At 41.4% G+C, this 20,094-nt stretch overlaps 2 protein-coding genes across 7 annotated transcripts in view; both read right to left on the reverse strand.

Moving 5' to 3' along the window:
* TXNDC11 (thioredoxin domain containing 11) overlaps positions 1 to 2,663 on the reverse strand; it is a 58,077-nt gene extending 55,414 nt beyond the window's left edge. The window contains exon 1 of one of the 3 annotated variants that reach the window (XM_045204604.3): positions 2,248 to 2,663. In XM_045204604.3, coding sequence (XP_045060539.2) covers positions 2,248 to 2,513 — 266 coding nt within the window. In that variant the 5' untranslated portion in view covers positions 2,514 to 2,663. The remainder of the gene's footprint in view (positions 1 to 2,247) is intronic. The other 2 variants (XM_053929213.2, XM_071222220.1) reach the window with 2 other exon arrangements.
* A 4,639-nt stretch (positions 2,664 to 7,302) lies between these two features.
* Positions 7,303 to 20,094, reverse strand: part of ZC3H7A (zinc finger CCCH-type containing 7A) — a 32,457-nt gene continuing 19,665 nt past the window's right edge. For all 4 annotated transcript variants that reach the window (XM_053929243.2, XM_045204467.2, XM_045204466.3 and 1 more), the window contains 11 exons: positions 19,256 to 19,417; positions 18,411 to 18,607; positions 18,039 to 18,139; positions 17,442 to 17,623; positions 16,719 to 16,795; positions 15,842 to 15,975; positions 15,326 to 15,431; positions 12,641 to 12,749; positions 10,992 to 11,125; positions 9,144 to 9,307; positions 7,303 to 8,226 (listed from right to left, as the gene is read on the reverse strand). In XM_053929243.2, coding sequence (XP_053785218.1) covers positions 8,037 to 8,226; positions 9,144 to 9,307; positions 10,992 to 11,125; positions 12,641 to 12,749; positions 15,326 to 15,431; positions 15,842 to 15,975; positions 16,719 to 16,795; positions 17,442 to 17,623; positions 18,039 to 18,139; positions 18,411 to 18,607; positions 19,256 to 19,417 — 1,556 coding nt within the window. In that variant the 3' untranslated portion in view covers positions 7,303 to 8,036. The remainder of the gene's footprint in view (positions 8,227 to 9,143; positions 9,308 to 10,991; positions 11,126 to 12,640; positions 12,750 to 15,325; positions 15,432 to 15,841; positions 15,976 to 16,718; positions 16,796 to 17,441; positions 17,624 to 18,038; positions 18,140 to 18,410; positions 18,608 to 19,255; positions 19,418 to 20,094) is intronic.

Here is a 20,094-nt window from a genome sequence, read left to right on the forward strand (position 1 = left end):
TACAAAAAATTCAACAGTTGGTTGCATATATTAATATAAATAGGTACACACACAAAATTTTTTCCTCCAAATCAGGGTAAAAGGAAAGTGAGAAGGATGAAGTCATGGAGATTCAATGCACAGAAAAGCAAGCAGGATAGGGATTAAATGTCTAGAAATGGGTAATTATTAGTTGTTTCAACCCAAAATCAACCTCTCTCATGCTGTCTAGTTTGAATTCAGCTAAACAACAAACCCTTAAGAGGGTTCTCCCTTATTTCAGGACTGGAGCTATTAAAAATCAAATTAAAAAAAAATCTACTCTTCATTAAGCCTCTGTCCTCATTAAGGCAAAGATCTTGAAAGTAAAATAGGAAAAGCGGGCCAGAAATGTTTGAGCCAGTTGTACAGTGATAAATAGTATCGTGACACCATTCAATCAAATAGGATTAAAAAAATCAATCTCAGTCTATTAAAAAACTGTCCAATTTGCCAGTGGCACAGAGAGGAGCCGGACAGGCAAGCTCTGGCTCTCTCCTAGCTGAAGCAGGCAGGGATCTTGTTCCGCATGCTCTCGGAACTGGGTTTACATACACTCTTCCTTCTTCCTGAAATCTGAAAGGACTTTCATGTATAATAAGTCATTATTTCTATACATGGACAAGAAAATGTCAGTAAGCTCCCCCGATCCTTAGAGGGTGAACACCTCTTTTGCTAATTTTGATCCAAACACCACCTTGCAATTAGTCTATCTTGCAAAATATTTTGTACTTTTTCCTTGATGAAGGAACGTGATAAAGAGCAAGGTTAAGAGCCTAGTACCTGACAATAAAGGATTCAAATTCACTTAAAGGTGGGTGTGATTTGGGTCAAGTGTTGTAACATGATCAAGGCTCAAGTCCTTTATCTGTAAGTTGGAAGGAAAAGAGTATACCCAGACTTCGCTGAGAATTGAAATTTAAATGATCCACACACTAGGCTCTCAGATAATGCATTAAATGAATAAATGCATTCTTGTAAGCCGTAGTTGGCAAACAGGCAATTCTGTTCCCCAGGGGACGCTTGGCTATGTCTGGAGACATTTTAGATTGTCACATCTGTACAAGCCAGGGATAATAAACATCCTCCGATGAACAGGACAGCGCCCCACAACAAAGAATTATCTGGCCCAAAATATCAGCTATGCCAAGGCTGAAAAACAATGCTGGTAGTACAGTAAATGGCACACGGCAAATGCTCAATGATGATTATTATAATTTGTTCTCTTTTCACTAAAATACCCAATCTTTTCACACCTCTCTGACAGTAAGGGCCACATATTACACTTAACATGTTCAATAACAGTGTTGCAATTGAAATCTTCCTCTTGGTCAGTGACAGACATAAACTGGAGTACCAGGAGATACACTGTGGATTTGGTGGGCCAAAAATACTCCTGAAATTTAAAGTAAATTCTCTCTACCTGTGTACTTTCTCAAAGGGACACATTAACTTTCATTTTCCCTGCTCATTACGCATCAGTCTACCCGGGCCTTTCCTAGTTCCAGGAAAACACCAGGCTTGTCCAGCTTCAGAACCTTTGCGCTTCTCGTTCCCTCCACCTTGGACAGTCTTCCCCCACTTCTCCCCAATGCTAGCCCCTCCCCCTCTTGGGTAAGCTTCCTGTGCGGCTTACTTAGGAAAGCCTTCCTGCTCCACCCTCGCTTCTTCCATTCCCAGTACAGCACTTACAGAAGCCTTTTAAAAGTGTTTATTTGTTTACTGACTGTCCCCTGAAATGGAGAGTAGAAGTTTTCACCTTCATCGCTCACCTAGACGAGTGCTCCCCATGGCGGGTGCGGATAAATAATCGTTAGATGAATGACTGCATGAATTCTCAAAGGGGTCTGGGACTCCGATGGTTGTGACTTACTACATTCGAAGCATAAGGGAAACAAAATGGGTGGTAAGTGAGGGCCCTACGGGTTGGGCAGAAGTGACAGGTGCACGACCAAGAAACCCCAACTGAGCAGCTCAGAACAGGGCCCACTGTCGGTACTCAACAGGTTGAAGGGGCGCCAAGCAGTATCTGAACACCTCGCCCCCTGGCTAGCTAGCCGGCCAGGGAGAGGGGAAAGTGGCCGGCAAAGCCCTAGACTTGGGGAGAGTCAAGTCCCTCGCTTCCTCCCAGCAAAGTAAGGTCCGACTTCACCCCGCGGAGGCCGCTAGCGCCGCCGGCTGGGCCGAGGGGGCGCCGGGCCACTGATCCCGCGGTGAGGGCCGCCTCACCTGCAGGTAAACTTGAGAGCTAGGAGCAGCGCGCAGCCCAGCGCCACGGCCCCGCAGAGCAGCTCGGGTCTCCGGCGCGCCATGAGGGAGGCGCCGCGCAGTCCGCGACGGAGCCGGTCGGCCGAGGACGCTCCAGCCGGGGCCGCGCTGAGGGAGCTGGGACCCGCGGGGCCGCCGCCACCTCCACGCTCCTCCTCGGCGTCGTCGCTGCTGCTGCTGCTGCTGCTGCTGCCGCCGCCACCGGCGCGGCCTCCGCATTCCGACATTACATGCTCCCTGTCCCCAGCTTTATACCGCCGCCGCCGAGGGCCCGAGGGCCCGGCCCGGCCCGTCGCTCCCCAATCCCGCAACTCGTAGAGCCCGCTAACCGTGAACCTACACGTCAGCCCAGCCGCCACCGCGGCTCCCGCCCCAACGCAGGCGGCTCCGCCCTGCGGCCACGGAGTCTGCGCGGCTGCTGACACTGCGCAGAAGCCCCGCCCCCGGAGGGCCACGCCCTCTCGCCCTTGGAGTGCACGCAGATTTCTCCCCCTCCCGGCCCTAGGCTTCTCGATGCCGGTCTTTAGCCCACGGGCCTCGCTGACAACAGGCCTTTCGCTGCGCCGGGGGTCTGGCCACGCCTACTTTGAGATCCGCCCAGCCCCCACTGGCCTTTAAGAGCGGTGGTGATGACAGAACACGTGCTCACTAGCCCCAGTACAGCCCCTGGAGGACGTAGGTGCCGTTTATGATCCTCACTGAACGTAGAAAATACGTACAGAGGAGAGAACTATCCGAGAACCCAGAAGTGCAGCGGGAATGACCATTTGCCCTAAAATGGGCTAATAGTAACTCTGTCACAGAGTTGTTTTGAGGATTAAATGAGATATCTCATGGAAAGTGCCTGTCAGTCTACCCCTGGCTACTTATTTTCTGTATCTGATCTCTTTTTGTTCCTTCTTTTTTCTTGTAGTAAATGGATAGAGGTTTCTCTAGGGATTACAATGTACATAATTTCTACTTCAGATTTACTTACTAAATTCCAGTAAGATATAGAAACTGCTCCAGTTATACTCCATTCCCTCCTTTTTTGTGCTACGCTTACTTTTTAAATCTGTATATTACAAACCTAATAATACAGTGTTATATTGTTTTATGTAATCTTGTTTAAAGAAGCTAAGGAAATATATATTTGTAGTTTTAAATTTATATTAACTTTACCATTTTTTAGTTCTTGATTATGTAGATTTGAGCTACGTGGTCTATTACTAATGAAAACAAATACAGTCAAAAGTCACTAGTTCCTGTTCACAGTCGGTTACTGTCACAATCCACACTACACTTCTATAAAACACCTGTCCTTTGCACAGGCCTTGGTAAGGTTCAAAGTACTTTTGCTGCCTGTGGGTTATCTCGTAAGACCCACAGTGCCTTGTGGCAATGCAGGGTGGCGTCTTGCAGGCCAGGAAACCCTGGGTTAGCAAAAGTATGGTTCCTTTCCTCTTCTAGACATCTGGCTGCTGCTCTGTCACCAGAATGTTCTGAAACAATGATGCATTCATTTCAGGATACAGCAGGCTGCTAGGGGCAGGTTATACTGCTCTTCAAGGCTAGGTCAATCCTAATTTGTCCACATCCACCAGAATATGAGCTTTTGTGGCCACTTTTTAGACTCTGAACAAGTTGGTGGAGTTAGAGTTGGGGACAAGGAGATTTGAATTTTTATATATATACATATTTAAAAACTTGTGATGACTGTTTGCATAAAGTCCTCGACATTTGTTTCCACTTAGTCCTAGAGTTCCAGGGACCTACATCAATTGGGAAACTGAAGAACACATTCCCCTGGCAGTTAGTACCGGTTTCAAACACTATTTATACATATAACCCATATGTTAATCCTTTCTTAGAACCAGAGAGAAATAATATTTTTTAAGCTTCCAAGCATTTACTTTGCAAATGTAATGTGTCTAACAAAGTACAGGTTGACAGGTAAAGCAGAGGGAAGCCACTCCCTAAGCCTCAGTATTCTGGACAATGGTATTCACCATTGTTTTTTTGGAGATTTTGTATCAAGACCCCAGAATCAGCTTTCCAGAAATTGGCATTATCCCTTGCAACAAATACAAGAAGCCAACTAAAGTGTTTGAAACCTGCACTACCAGGGGAATGAATTCTTCAGTTTCCCAACTGATGCAGGTCCCTGTAACTAAGTGGAAACAATTATCAAGGACTCTACGCAAACAGTCGTCAAAGTACAGAGCCCAGGGGAGGCGGAAGGTGATGGAGAAAGGTAAGCACCTCCAGCACCAGCCTGCTTGGGAGGACTGGGCAGAGGAAGGAATCCCTGAGAGCAAGGACCCGCTTGCAACCTCTCACATGCCTCTCTGGGGTGCCTTATTGCAGCCAACAAAATTTGCAAGAGTATTTTTATTCACAAGAGCCAAAAACAGGGAAACAACCCAAATGTCTATCAACAGAGGAATGGATAAACAAAATGTGGCGTATCAGTAAAATGAAGTATTATTCGGCAATTAAGAGGAATGAAGTACTCATATGTGCTACAATGTGGATGAACCTTGAAAATATTATGCTCAGTGAAAGCTAGTCACAAAGGCCACTTAGTGTATGATCTCATTTTTATGAAATGTCAAGAACAGGCAGATCTATAGACAGAAAGCACATCAGTGGTTGCCTATGGTTTCAAAAGCAGGGCAAGTGGGTAGATTGGGGGGGGTGTTTTTAAGGAATGAAAATATTCTAAAATTCATTGTGGTAACTGTAGCACAACATTTGGAATATACTAAAAACCACTGGATTGTACTTCAAAATGATAAAGTTTCTGTCATGTGAACTGTATCTCAATTACCTAAATGTTGAAAAAAATTCATCCTGTGGAAATAAACCTGTCCAAGTAGACATGCCAATGATTACTGTTTCCCCTGCTATTACAATTGGGCTTTAGCTCTGCAATACTCCCCGCCCCCCATTATATCACTATCTCCTCCTCCAGTTACCCATTCATTCTAAGAGGGCTGTGACTTCACCTGTAATTATTAACATTGATTTTCTCATGCTGAGACCAAGACGGTGGCAGGGGGGGTTCTTAGCTGCAAACCAGAGCAAGACACTCGTTCATTTAGGTGGAATGAAATTTACCGAAAGGATGATTGAGAGCACAGAGACTCAGTTGCAGGAAGGTTGGAAACCAAGGTACAGAAAATGCAGGGGAGTGTGAAAAATACACATTCTCATACTGTCCACTCATAGGATCTCCAACAGTTTCAAGCCTAGATTCCCAGGGGTAAGGCAACCAACTTTTAAACTGTAAACAGCACCAGGGACAACTTTTTAACATTTACTATTCTCCCTGGAAAAAGAGGACAAAAGTAGACTGGGAGAACAGAGAAGAAAAAAATCGTAATGAAGACCATCAGACCAGGAAGACCTAGCAGAATGGTAACACTGCCGACCCACTCTACAGAAAACGTCACTCTTAACAGATTATTTGGCAATAAGATGCATTCCTAATGCACCTGCCAAATATAGCTGGTCCCCCTGCCTTCCCACATGAGGGGAAACCAGAGTCTTTCCTACAATCTTCAAGAAGTCACGGGGACTTGCTTATCACTCTACAGCTCCTGATTCTAAATGTTCTACTTCTTCTCTATCTCACTACTTGAAGCTGTGCCCTGCTGTCTGCCCCGGCTGGACTCAAAGCAGAACAAAGACCCTTTTCTGTCTCCCCCAAACCCTAAATCATTCAAGGTCATCGTGAAAAAGTGACTTTGCCTGAGGGTTTGAAGGGTTGATACATCACTGCCTGGCAGATCACTGTTTTCAAAGTCTGTCAGCCATTCTCCCTCAACCACACTGCCAACAAGGACTCTGAACTGGCAAAGCCCTCAAGTAGCTGCCCCCCAAACCCTGACAAGGACTCTTCTCCCTAGCTCGCTGGGTTCCAGCCTCTGAAGCAGGTCAGTCTGAGAGAGGACAGCTTACACTTTCTTTGTATCTGCCAGCCCATGCCTTCAGTGGTCTTTCAACAAAAAATGCATCTATTGAGGGTAGTGTGCTAGAGACATTTGTCTCCGGGGGATCCTACAGCCCACATCTTAGCTGACCATGTCTCCTTGCTAATCATTCATCTGAACAAAACACACAAGATCACCTAGAAGAGTTGTTATGTCAGTCAACAGAAGACTCTTGCCCTGCCTAGTGTGAGAACCTGCACTGCCAGGGGAATGAATTCTTCAGTTTCCCAACTAATGCAGGTCCCTGGAACTAAGTGGAAACAAGTATCAAGGACTCTACGCAAACAGTTGTCAAAGTAGAGAGCCCAGGGGAGGGGGAAGGTGATGGAGAAAGGTAAGCACCTCCAGCACCAGCCTGCTTGGGAGGACAGGTGGTGTTGCACACTCCGAAAGTTTGCCAGTTTGATACCTGCCAAGGCACATACCTAAGTGGCTGGTTCGGTCCCCAGTTGGGGTACGTATGGGAGGCAACCAATCAATGTTTCTCTCTCACATCGATGATTCTCTTTCTCTAGCTCTCCCTTCTTCTCTTTTTTTAAAATTTATTTTTATTGTTGTTCTATTACAGTTGTCCCAATTTTTCCCCGTTGCTCTTCCCTGCCCTGCTCCTAGTCAATCCCCTCCCTGTTGTCCACGTTCATGGGTCATTTATACTTGTTCTTTAACTAGGCCCTCCCTCTTCTTTCCTCCTTTATCCCCCTCCCCTTCTGGTCAATCTGTTCCATGTTTCCATGCCTCTGGTTCTATTTTGCTCGCTTGTTTGTTTTGTTCATTAGGTTCCACTTACAGGTGAGATCATATGGTATTTGTCTTTTGACACCTTTCTAAAATCAAAATATATATATATCCCCTCACGTGAGGGGGAAAAAACTTACCATCTGAAATCTAGGGAGTGGGACAGAAGTGAAAATTGCTTTCTTGTCCTTTAATTTTGCATTCTGTTACTAATTGCTTATGTAAAAGTGTTATTAAAAAAATCAAACCCTGTGACCTTAGTACCCAGTTTCACCAACTCTTTCTGGGGAAGGATGGCACTAAAAAGTGAAAGACATCTACATATAAAATCTTTATTACAGGCAATATTGGTCCATACACTACACAATACCAACAGTACAAGTGTAATCTTTCAAAATCATCATTAAAACAGCAAAAGACCAAGAAATAAAATTTGAGTCAACTCATTATTTTTCAAAATATTCTTAATGCACATTATCCTCAGTTCCCTTATTATAGTGAAACATTCAAATACAAAAAAATACCCCATTTAACGTATACTAGTGTTAAATGGTTATTTGGCTTAAAATCTGAGTTAAGAAAATCCTTTTTAGCAACCTACATACAGATAAGTAGCAAACTTTATTATATTAAACAAATTCATTCTGCTTAAAATGTGTAAAGAATTTCATTCATCATGTATTCTGATCCTAGTACAAGTGTTTTATCTCTCACCAGCATGGTTTTATCTGAAGGACCACCTCGAGGAGTTGTCCTAGACATAAACTTATCCTCTTCCCCAACACACTTCATCCCAAAGTCTGTTCAACAGATGGCAACCAGACAGCAGCCCCTTTGCCACTGGATGCCAAAGGTGCCATGAGAGCATGGCCAGATCTGTTAAACAGCCCATTTTCCTACCTACTGTGGGTTGCTGCTCAGGAGGGAGGATAGACGCCAATACAAGCAGAAAATCTGCAGCTCCTCTGCTACGTTCCTTAGAACACTTTCAATTTTTCTGGTCAATGCTCTGATTAGGTAACATACATAAAAGCCAGCATATTAGTTTAAATCTTTAAACAAAAAACTATATTTTCCAAAGTCATTATCATTGGGGGCAATTAAGTGATCTTTCCTTGCTTTGTTGAGCTTCATCTTTAGGGCATCTCTTCTTTCTTCCCATTCATGAAGTTCAGCATTTCCATGTGCAAATTTACAGCTACTTCCTTCTGTGCAGGTACCATTCATATACCTGTTGGGACAAGTCGGCTTTATGAGCGTCCACAAGTTGTTTATGAAAATCTTAAAATGTACACTTCACTAGCTTTATGATTTGCATAAAGCTGGATACTTTATAGCCTTGACATCCACAACAGAGAAACCAGTACTTGAAGCTATTTAAATGGATTTAATGAAACATACTGTTTTATTGCTACAATTCAAACATTTTCTTAAGACAAATATATCTTTAGATAAATTGATTAAAATGATCTTTTACTGATTTTGTCATCTGGTAAAAAAAAAAAAAGAACTTCTCAAAAAAATAAAAGAAAAATACTGTTTAATAGGGGCGGGGGGAGGGTGGGGAACGATGACTATAACCCTTCCTTACACAGTGTCAAGAAATCAGAAGTGACATTAAGTAAAAGCTGCCTTCAACAGTTTTAAGAATCACATGGATCTAAATTTGGAAATTAAACGCCAACAGCATTTTAACAAAATGAGGAGCAACTCAAAATTATCTCATTTGCTATTGAACAATTTTCTAAGTAAATACAACAGTGATACATTCTCCTTTGGCCTGAGTAAGTTTCAGATTTACACTTGAAATATTCAAAGGCAGTTTCAAAACTGATGAACATTTACAACAAGAAAGGTGGTGGTGAAGGTTAGAAAAGCATGGCCAGGAACTCCAAAACTGTCTGGGCAAACTCGAATAAACGCGCTTCTCCATTCAGTTATCTTAAGACATTTCAAACTGGTATCAGCAGACTAGTAAATCTTTCCATGTAACCACAGAAGATTGAAGAAATGCTCAAAGAGCAATTAGAGCGCAAATCTAAGCCTCCAATATTCGAAGACTTGTCACCCAGATATTCTCTAATGACCATCAGAGCCGTGTGAGACCAGCAGCAGTTTTCACGTGGGAAATTTAAGAAACCTACGTACCTATCGCAAATACTAAAATATCCTGTTGGAAAGCGGTGCTGCCAGCAGTACTGGTCGTCTTCCGTGTGGAAAACCTTCTCTTTGTGCTTCTCTGAGGAGATGTGGTCTTGCCACTGCTTCTCACTGTTACAGTTCTTCCCACACATCCAGCAGTGAAAGTCCACCTAAAAAAAGCACAAGACATGCGTCCAGACCATCAGCAGGTGCTGTCTGTGTGTCCCTCAAACATGGTCAGGACATCACGAAGACTAGAAACCACCCAACATAAGACCCAGACTTTATTCTTGAGGAGCCCATGTAATGGGAGAGCCAGGCAAGAACGTAAAACTCAAAATAAGAAACAGGACCAAGGAAAGGATGCTAACACTGGGAAGCATGCCACAGCATAGGAAGCAGAGCGTGGGGGCGATGGGTCCAGCCAGGTGTCTGGGAAGCCTCCAATAAGGAGGCAACAGGACTAGTGTACAAACAAGGATGTCTATCTGGAGGACAAGGGCCAGGTTCAAATGAGGATTCCAAGAAGGAGTAAAACCACAAGGAAAAGCAGAAAGAATGTGAAAGCTCAGGGTCACCAACTGCAGAGGGATTAGCAGCAGCTCCATTTGGTGCACATGAATGGAGCCCCTACTAGGGGCCAGGATTTGTGCCATGAGGGAAAGACGCCACCCCTGTGACACAGACCTACAGAGAAGGCTCTCTGCTATGATGGGAGGTGAGGGCTACCAAAGATGCAAGCTTTAGTGTCTGAGTATTTCCCAAATGCACTGTGCAAGGATCACTGCAACACTGGGTAAGAATAGGCTCTGAAGACTTCCCACGAGATTCTGACTCAACACATCTGGGATACAAATGAGAATCTGTCTTTCTAAAAACCCCAGGTAGATCTCATGACCCAACAAGTATGGGTGGCCCTGCTCTGAGAACCCAAGGAGGACTTAAGAGAAAGTGGCAACGGAAATCAGAGCTGAGCCTTGACAGAGAGGGCAGATTCACAGGGTGTTAACACAAGCAGAGGCATGGGGCAAGGCCACGGACATGGCCTGGATCACAGTGAATCAATATGGAGAAAGGCCAAAAACAAAACAAGAAACAAGTAGCAAAATAACATATACGTCTATGTCAATTTAAAAAACATGGCAGGCAGAACTACAAGTTAGGAATAAATAAGTCAAAGATATGTACACATGGCCTGGAAAAATACACACCTGATCTGGGCCCTCTGGGAAGGGGGACAAATGGGATCCCAAATTTATCTGTAACATTTATTTACTTTACAGAAGCAAATACAAGAAACTGTTAACATCACTTCACTTGGGATCATGGGCTCAAAATACTGTATTATTCTCCTTAGTTTTCTGAAAATTTTAAAAGAAACCACAGCAGTAAAAGACCACAGGTGATTTAATGTCTCTACAGAACCCTGGAGGCGGAGGCCAGACTGCAGGTGGGTAAGGAGGGAATGAGAGGCCCAGAGGGAAAGGGGGCTACATTTCTGGGGGGGAGCACCTTCTGTGGCCTGGCACCGGTGTACAGACTCATACTTCACCTCTCCACCACAACAGCCCCACTCATAGACGGGCAATCTGCCCAGACTAGTAAGGAAGGAACCAGGACTTAGACTTGAAATTCTCTAGCTCCACGGTCAGAAAAATGATCAAGAAAAGGATTTTAGAATGAAGAGACTTAAGCTAAGTCAGCAGCAAGGCCACTGGAGAGAAAAGATGAAGGTACAGGAGAAGGACAAGGAGTATGCGACAAAGCCAGGTTTGGGAGAAAGTAGGGAAAAAAAGAAAGGTTCCTTCTACAGCTGGGAAGCAAAGGAGAGGTGAGACAACCAATGGTACTTACAGTAACTTCGGCGTAATCTGTCGGCATGTGGATTTGTTTTCCATTGTCCTTGTTGGACTGACTGGCTACATCATCACTTTTTTCATTTTTTTGACTCTTTAGCCAGAGTTCATAAAACTGCTCCATATCTTGTACTAAAGCAAAATGAATCACTTTCAGCAGCAAAGATTTAAATACACCATTTAAATAAACACAAGATCATGCATACTTCTTGTATCAGTCGGCATACATTTTCAAAAGAAAAGCAAGAGGCTGAATGAAGATTGATTATATTAGACAGGGAGAGACAGTCCATGTCCAAGCACTAGGTGAACTATCATAGGCAAGAATCAAATTCAGGACTGTTAGACCACAAACATTAGTTTTCAAGATTAATTAACTCCTCCCTGCATTTACAAGACCCTTTGGGGTGGGGAGGTAAAATTAAGAAACCATTATAAGGCTACGGGTAAAAAAAAGAGAAGGCTCCGCACAGCTTTATGGTGCCCACATTAAACACTTGTTATCACTGCCATAACCACACAAGCTACTTACACGGTTTGGGGGAGCCTGGAGCTGACATGCTCCTCACTGCTTACTGAGAAAGAGAACATACTACTGTTGGGACCGAGATTCTGACCCTAATGGGAGTCCATCAGTCAAGCCACAGTCCGAAAGCACTGACATGCTAGCACTGACATCCAGAGCGGGTCCTGGGCAGCGGCTGCAAGCTGCTTCCTATCTCAGAGCAGGTGCATTCTGCACGACCTGGTTCCTCAACCTCAGCACTGTTGGCATTCTGGGTGGGTAATTCTTTGCTGTTGGGGGCCGTCCTGCGTGCACTGTAGGGTGTTTAACAATATCCCTGGACGCCACTCACTAGATGCCAGTAGCATATTCCCAAACGTCACGACAGTCAAAATGTCTCCATGATGTCAATGTCCCCAGGGGAGACGGGGGCGTGTGGCCAAATTTATCCCTAGCTGCTGTTATGTCCCTACTCTAAGCAAGACAGTGAGGAGGAGTCCCATCTACATTAAGTCACTGAATTTTGACATGGTTGAAACATAGCAGGTGACATGCTTAAATCTGATTGGTCCCTGTAATCCAGAGACTACAGATCTTAAGTGTTCATGACTTTCCCTCAGTTAAGATTAAAGAACAAAGATCCTTGTAATAAAAAATTTTCTGGTCAAGTGAAACGTTGTCGGAGGTGCCTTTCAAAGACTCGAAGAGTACCCTAACTAGAAGTCTGACCAACATAAACTTTCTCTCTTTGGGCCTTGGAATCTGGGCCTGTTCTAACAGTAAGGCCTCCTTGAAGAAACCTTCGGTTCTAATCTGATTAATTCAGGGGGTGACTAGTCCCAAGTAGGAGCAGTGATCTGATCTAAGTAGTCATGGAAGGACTAAACTCGCCCAGACCATTCTCTACTCAGGAACACGTCTGCAACATCAAAGGATGCAAACTTGTCTCTCTGTATCCAATCTGACCCAAGCACGGATCAGGTCAGATGTCAGATTTTGCTCCACTGACAAAACGGGACAACTGCTTCAGATGCAAACTGCTTTCTGTGTTCACTGCCAGTTGGCATTTTTTCAGAGGGAAGAAACTTTCAAGCAAGCTAGATTTCATGGCTGTCAAGGCCACAGTTAAAACATCAACTTACTCCCGTTCTCCTTCATGTATGTCCACACTTCTCGCTCCTCAGGACTATGAGCAAAAGAGCAGTTTCCAACATATTGACACTTTTTCCCAGAAGCAATATGATTGCATAGCTGTATAAAAAAATATGAATATAGGACAGAGCACACTTAGTAAAACTGGCTAATTTTTACATTTAAGCAAAATAAGCATTATTATCCATGCTAATGCTGAGTAATATAATTTTAAAATAAGATTGACTTGATTCTATTCAAACTGACTGTAAGCCCAAAATACATGAGATGATATTAATACTAAGCTTTCTATTTCAAAAATTTTCAAAAGAAAATTTTCAAAAGAAAGAATGGAACTGGAATATGAATGTCTACAACTCACTTATTCAGACTATCTGCTTTTAACACAGCAGACTACTTTTATCCCCAAATGGAGACCTCTGGCCCCTCGGTCTGACAGCTCCTACTCTCCCCTACCTACCACCCAGGATGCCTCCTTTTCACCACTTGGGAAGCAGTCAAGAAACTGCAGACTACTCCAAAGGTACTAAACAGTGTCAAAAAACTCCTTGGCCATCATTCACTAGATAGGCATTTTTCTGAAGACAATTATTGTGCTAACCAGGCCATCCAGTTGTACACAGCATTCAAATAATACTTCTTGTTATTTACATTTTTATTTTACAAAGTAAATACAACGATACTGGTAGGAAAATAAAGTGACAGCGATCAGCAGAATGCAGACTTCCCTAGGAACCTTGGAGACTATCAAGAACTAAGAAAATCTCCATCACTGAGAGCTCATTCTTAAATATCATGAATACACTTGTTTTATACTTGTACAAGGTTTTATAGGAGTATAAAACCTAGTACAATTGTTAGCTTATCTTAGTTTATTTGTATTTCAACAGAAGCTGGCCTTATATATTAGCTTACATAATATTAGATGCTTTGTTTAGCATCAGTTTTTGCTACAAATCTAAAGTAGTGCCCTGAACACTGTACATGTTCTTCCTTGGACTAAGGTCAGTAACCCCTCCCCTTAGAATCTTCTGTATTAAATTAGTAGTCAATAAATCATTCTGTGACTGAGTTTATTATATTCTTTTCCCAAGCAAACCCCACTAAGTACTTAGCCATTGCTAGGGAAACATTTACCATAGTCTTTAAAGATCAGTGATAAGGAGCAGAGAGAGGAGAAGACAAAGGAGAAAGCCAGCCACTGTGCTGGGCTTTTATATAACACACACCACCTTGTGTACTCTTCCCTATAATGTAATTATTCCCGTTTACAGATGAGCAACTGCGGCTGAGTAACTTGACCATGGCCCTTCTGGCACACTCTGAAGCCCATTCTCTTTCCACTTTACCACACTATCTACACACATACACACACAGAGTGTTATTTCTTCTTTTACAAAAAGGATCCCTGAGCAATCCCTAATACGGTAGAAAAAGAAGAAGAAATAAACTACTACATTGTACAGCAGTACACCATGTGCAAGATTTCAGAATAACCAGCAGTCCTAGGAAGCTGCCACATGAACTAGAATTGGTCTCAGTTGTGTTTAACAACATGTTAAGGAATACACCCATAACCTCCACCATCTTTTTAAAGCCCAAGATATCAATGGTTCCAATCCCTCTTCTTCCCCTCCTACATACTCCACTGATGAAGTCACCCAAACCTAGGAGTCCAAAACCACTGTGGGTGAAGCACAAACACACCACCTCCTTCCAAGACTGACCCTGTAACCTGCGGAAGTTTTACGAAGTGCAAGGCACTTGGGGTGATGGGAAATGAAGCTGTCTCTTCCTCAACTCTCTCTGACAAGTCAGGGAGGGAGGCTTCCTTTACCCACGACTCTGCAATCCATCTGACCTGCTTCTCTGGGCAGAAGGTTCTCTCCATGTTTCCCCCATGGGGGCAGAAAGTTCACAACCTGTCAATAGGCCAGTGTCCCTGTCCACTAACTCACACAGTGAAAGCCCTCCAGACTCTCTCCAGACCCACTCCCTGGTGAAGAAGACAGTCCAGAGCCAGCTCACAGGGTTTGCTTGGACAATCATCTTCAAGACCATGGACGGCACCAGAGGGTATTGAGGTAAAACATGCCACCTCGTGAATGAAGCACTATCCTAACTTTAAGTTGGTCTGGCATTTTCATTCTAAGGGTTTTTGAGGAACATCTTCCTTTAACGTTGAATATTTTTCCTTTGGGTTATTTTTAGAAGGTCCTATCAGGCAGGGTATCTTTCAGTACCCACTGCTTCAGTGAAAGAAACAGGCATGATAAAAAACAACTCATTCACAGCATTCATAATAATACAGAAGGCCTTGGGTTTGATAGCAAAGCTGAGGAATCAAATTTAAATGAAATTCTCTTCCACTCCCTCCCAAAAGTAATTCATCCGAAAAATAAGGTCAATCATGCCCATAAGTGTTTCTCAAACCTCTCTTTCTTGATTCTCTATTTACTTTTTCCAAGTAACTCCTAAAATTCCAATCAATATGAAAACTGTCCCAGAATCACACACATACTAAAGGGAAGGAAAAAAGAGAGGCCCATTTAAATTTCACTATTACGATGAATGAGCATTATTTAAAGGGTGCCAGTTTCAATCTGAATTACTACTATTTTCTAATAATTTGAAATGCCTAATAAAAAAAAGTGGCTTAAAAATTACGTATGTACATCAAACTGTAAAGGCATTTGTTTCTTTGTGGGGAGAGGACGGATGTTCATCCACTTCTTACGTTCAACAGACATCACTCTCATCGCACGACGATCTTTGGTCCACCTAAGAAAAATGGAGTTCAGAAAAAACAAAGACACACTGGCAAAAGGCATAATATAAAGGGACAGGTACGAAGTCTGTACCTAAGGGACCAGAGATTTTTTTCCTCAACCCTTCTAAAAGAAATGCCTCATGATGTTGTCATTTCATTTCCTGTTGACACTCGTAAACCAACATTCCCTACCAATCCTAAACAAAGACCTGATAAAATACAAGAAAAACACTTGAATTTCGTTGAATTCTTAGCTACTAAAGCCTAAAAATCTCTTCCCTTGTGCTTTGTAATTACTCCTAAATTACGTACTTTTCCCCTCCTCTCTTCAAAGTCTGAATCTTTTCTTACACGTATGATTTTACACCTATGAAACACAGCATTATGAAACAGGTATTGTTTCCGCACACATGCTACTTACGAATGCCTTGCTTTTGCACTACAGTATTTTCTGGTTTTGTCTGGTTCAATGACTTGACCATTTCTCAGACACTGAGAACACACGAATTTTATCTTCATATTAAGAGATCCAGGCATTATCTGATTGCCAGGTACCTAAATAATTAAAAGATCAGTTTTAATTTTAACAGAAAACCAGTTTTCTGAGAACAAAACACTGACTCACCATGTATTTATTTTTCATAATAGCATATAATTTCTTTTTGTCAGGTTTGATGATCTGACCACTGATATGTACAATCTGATAAGTAAATCTCCAATTCTCCACCCAAATGCAAGAGAATATGATTGAAAAGCAGATAGAGACACTAAACCTCAATTTATGAAAGTCAGCTCTGGAATTGATGACTGGAAGTTTTTTGGGTGGCAGGGGAGACAGTGGATAGAGCAGTTTTGCCAGAGGGGAAGAAAAATGACAAACACAACCTACCTCCCTTATATAATACAGTATATAACTTTTGATCTCTAAAATTTCTTAGTTTCAGTATGATTACACCCTTATACATTATATACTTATACCAATTAATATTAACTATGAAGACTTAAAATTACTCTTTTGCATAATAGTAAGAATCCCCAAAGCCCAAGATCCCAATTGTTCTGTCAATTAGGCTGAGTAAGAAAATTGTGTCCTATATTCTTGATAGGTATTATGGGATGCCTAATTTTTATGATGATCAACTAAAATTCAGAATTTTTTTTCACATTAAGAATTCCTCAACTCAGCAGATAATAAGAAAGTAGTGGACTGCAAATATGAACAGCCTCTACCAACAACTAACACCCATTAGGCCATTGCAGAAAGATCCCAAATGCGAAAAGTATACGAGAAAAAATACCTGGGCTCCAGGTACATTTGCTTCCAAATTTTGCCAATATCGTTTAGATTCTTGAGCAATAGCATCATGTGAGATACCTGGGAAATGTACAAGCCTTCCATTAGGTCCTCTATGTAGTAACAGTCTACCAGTCAGGTCACAGTCAGACTCAATTCCCTAATTATTCCCACACAGTGTAATCTACTGTCAGGAGGAATGAACATCACGTGACTCTTTTTCAAAACGGAATATTTAGCCCTGGCTGGTGTGGCTCAGTGGATTGAGTGCTGGCCTGAGAACCAAGGGTTGCCGGTTCAATTCCCAGTCAAGGCACATGCCTGGATTGTGGGCCAGGTCTCCAGTGGGGGTGCTCAGGAGGCAACCACACATTATGCTTCTCTCTCTCTTTCTCCCTTCCTTCACCTCTCTCTCTCTCTCTCCTTCTCCCTCCCTTCACCTCTCTCTAAAAGTAAAAACCAGAATATTTAGAAATAGAGCTCTTGTTGCTTTCCGAGAAATCTTCCTCACAAAACCATATTACATGCACGAACTTGTGCCAGCAGTTAATTAGATGGGACCATACTAAAAACAGGCCACTCTAAAAATGAGAAGTGACTGCAGTTTAAAGCTCCGGGCAAAATCAACAGGGTTGCCACATCAAGGTGATGGAGAAGGGGCTCAAAGACTGCTTCATCAAACCCTGACTGCCCTTGAGACACGTCTCAATCACATACACACAACTACCTGTTTCATTTTGCAATATCCAGACTTTCAATTCTACAAGACTGTGAGCATAGAAACACTCATCTTCCCTTAAACAGCCATATCGAACCTCATGTCGACATAAATCAAGGTGACACTGATCATTAAAAGGACGTATTTTGGAGTATTTTACTGTTGTCTCTCGCAAAATGTGGACAAGGCACCTAAAATGAAAATGGAGTGACATTTTGATATTGGTGTGCCATAAATTTTAGAAAATATACATACAATGTCAAGTTTAGGCTAAAAATACATTTTAAATCTTTATCAGAAAAAATAAATCACTATATGCAATTAATGGGTTAATTGGGGGAAGGGTAATTACACATTAAATCATGAAACACCTAGATCTATGTCATGAGCAGCTAAAAATCAATAATGCTTTTTGGTATTAAATAATTAATTTAATAATTCACTAAAAAACTCCCAGCAAAATCTACTAACAGACATTTTTAAATAGTAATTGTCTTTCAACAAAAGGAAAGGGGGGAATGCCTGGGCAGGTAACAGTCTGGTTTTATTTGGAGCTCAGAAAATAATCTATTTTGTCACTATAAAAATTAGAAACTACCAACATACTTATTGTCTTGAAACTCATGCTTTGTAACCGGGTGAGAACAAGAAGTAGAATTATCTTTATTTCTTTTACTGATCATTCTAGGCTTATGATCAAAACATTTCTGGAACAGAGAAGAAAAATTATTACAAAAATATAATATAAAATGTAACTTTTGTACCCTGAATATTTCTGAGTTTCAATATTATTACATACTTATATGCTTATACCAGCTAACATGCATTATTATCTCTTGGATAACAGTAGGAGCTACCATTGCCAAGTGAGTGCTTTATCATATAGCAGGACCTATACTAAGTACTTTATAGTTCTGGGCTTGCAAGTCAGAAACTATCACCAATGTTACAGCAGAAAACAAGGTGTGGAGACAGCACCTCACAAAGGAATATAAATTCTCCAAGATGCTCTTGCAGAAGTTTGAATACAGTAAGGTTGACCTTTCCATTGCCACCAAAGAAAGCCTCTCTACTGAACGCCCCTTTCCGTTCCAGTGTCCAGACATCTATCTCTTCTTGGCAATAAGCAAATGTGCAGTGGCCTGAATATCTACATTCCTCCTCAGCAGCTACATCTATAAGGACAGAGAATTAAAAGTCATTTACAACATGGACCATTGGTTTTTCAAAGCCAATGAATATTAAACATGTTTAGGGCATCATCTGAATTTTTATAACAATACATGGAGGGCTTCAAACAGTGATACCTATGTTTATAGCCAGAGATGGTATTAACGCTTAAAAAAAAAAACAAGTGCCACAGTATAAATTTTTTTTCCAGACAGGAAAAAAAAACCCCTTTGGTCTAGTCCTTAAGAATCATTAAAAAACATTCAAGTTTGTTCAGATAAAGTGGCTTAACAAAATAAAAATACTAAGTTCTCGACAAAGCAGCTTGAAGTACAGTATTTTCAAAGGCTTATTAGTTCAGTGCTCTGATTCGGTATAGACACAGTCACAGCACTTACAAGTCTGAGGTGGTCTCTGTTTAAAACCTAGTCAAAGTGCTGTTTCCATAAACAACTACAAAATACATACCACACGAGAAGTTTAAAACCAAGATAAAAATAATATTAAAAATATTAATTTCTCAACTCAAGGAACTTACCACTAACTCTACCTATACATTTTTAGTGACAATAATCCTAGAACCATTAAATTAAACACAGCACATCATTTATCATGCATGTAATGTGCACTAATGACATACTTACAGTACATACCTTTACATATATAATAAGGTCCTTCATAATTTGTTTTTGTTGGTCTTGGGCGTATTTTTTTCCATGATTTATCTTCAACATTCTTTATCCTACCAATTAAAATATCTTTCTTACATTTATGATCTATATTAGCAAGGTAAGTGAAATCCATTAACTTAGGGCCTGAAAAAGATGTAAAAAGGATTGCTCATATGCACAAAAAGTATCATTTCATTTTATAGGCATATTTACAGGCAGATGTGGGCAGATTCATTGATTACCAAATTCCTACAAAAATCCCATTTCTGCAACCCCAAAATGTAAACAAGCTACTAATTTTGCATTTTATGCCATTTGTTAGACAACACGAAGTTCCAGTCAACACCAGTTCTCCCAAATATACCAATTTAACTTTTAGGAGAGGAATTCTGATGGCTTGTAAAGAACACTATTAAATATGCAACTAAGAAGAAAATGAATTGGGGAATAAATTGTATTTCAGCTGAGAATAAATTCAGAATAAATCACTTAATTTAGGAGTAAAGATAAGAAACAAACCAACAGAAAGTACTCTAATTTCCATAAACATTGTATCATATACTAGTCTTATATTTTTGTCTAGTTTTTGCTGTATTTGAAAATGACCAAGTTCTTCAACATATATTTAGAACATAAACAATTTCATAAATATCTCAATAAGCTTTCAAAATCAGGTATTTCATTCCATTCAGTTCTTTAAATAAAATCGTATCAAATAAGACCAGAGACTTAATTAGATTCCAAAGGCCCCAAATCAATAGCTGTGGCTTGTTTAGAAAGAATTCAAACAGGGATTGAAAAAGTCACCATAGCTGGTGTTT

This window comes from Desmodus rotundus, chromosome 1 (assembly GCF_022682495.2).
Source record: "Desmodus rotundus isolate HL8 chromosome 1, HLdesRot8A.1, whole genome shotgun sequence".
NCBI lineage: Eukaryota > Metazoa > Chordata > Mammalia > Chiroptera > Phyllostomidae > Desmodus > Desmodus rotundus.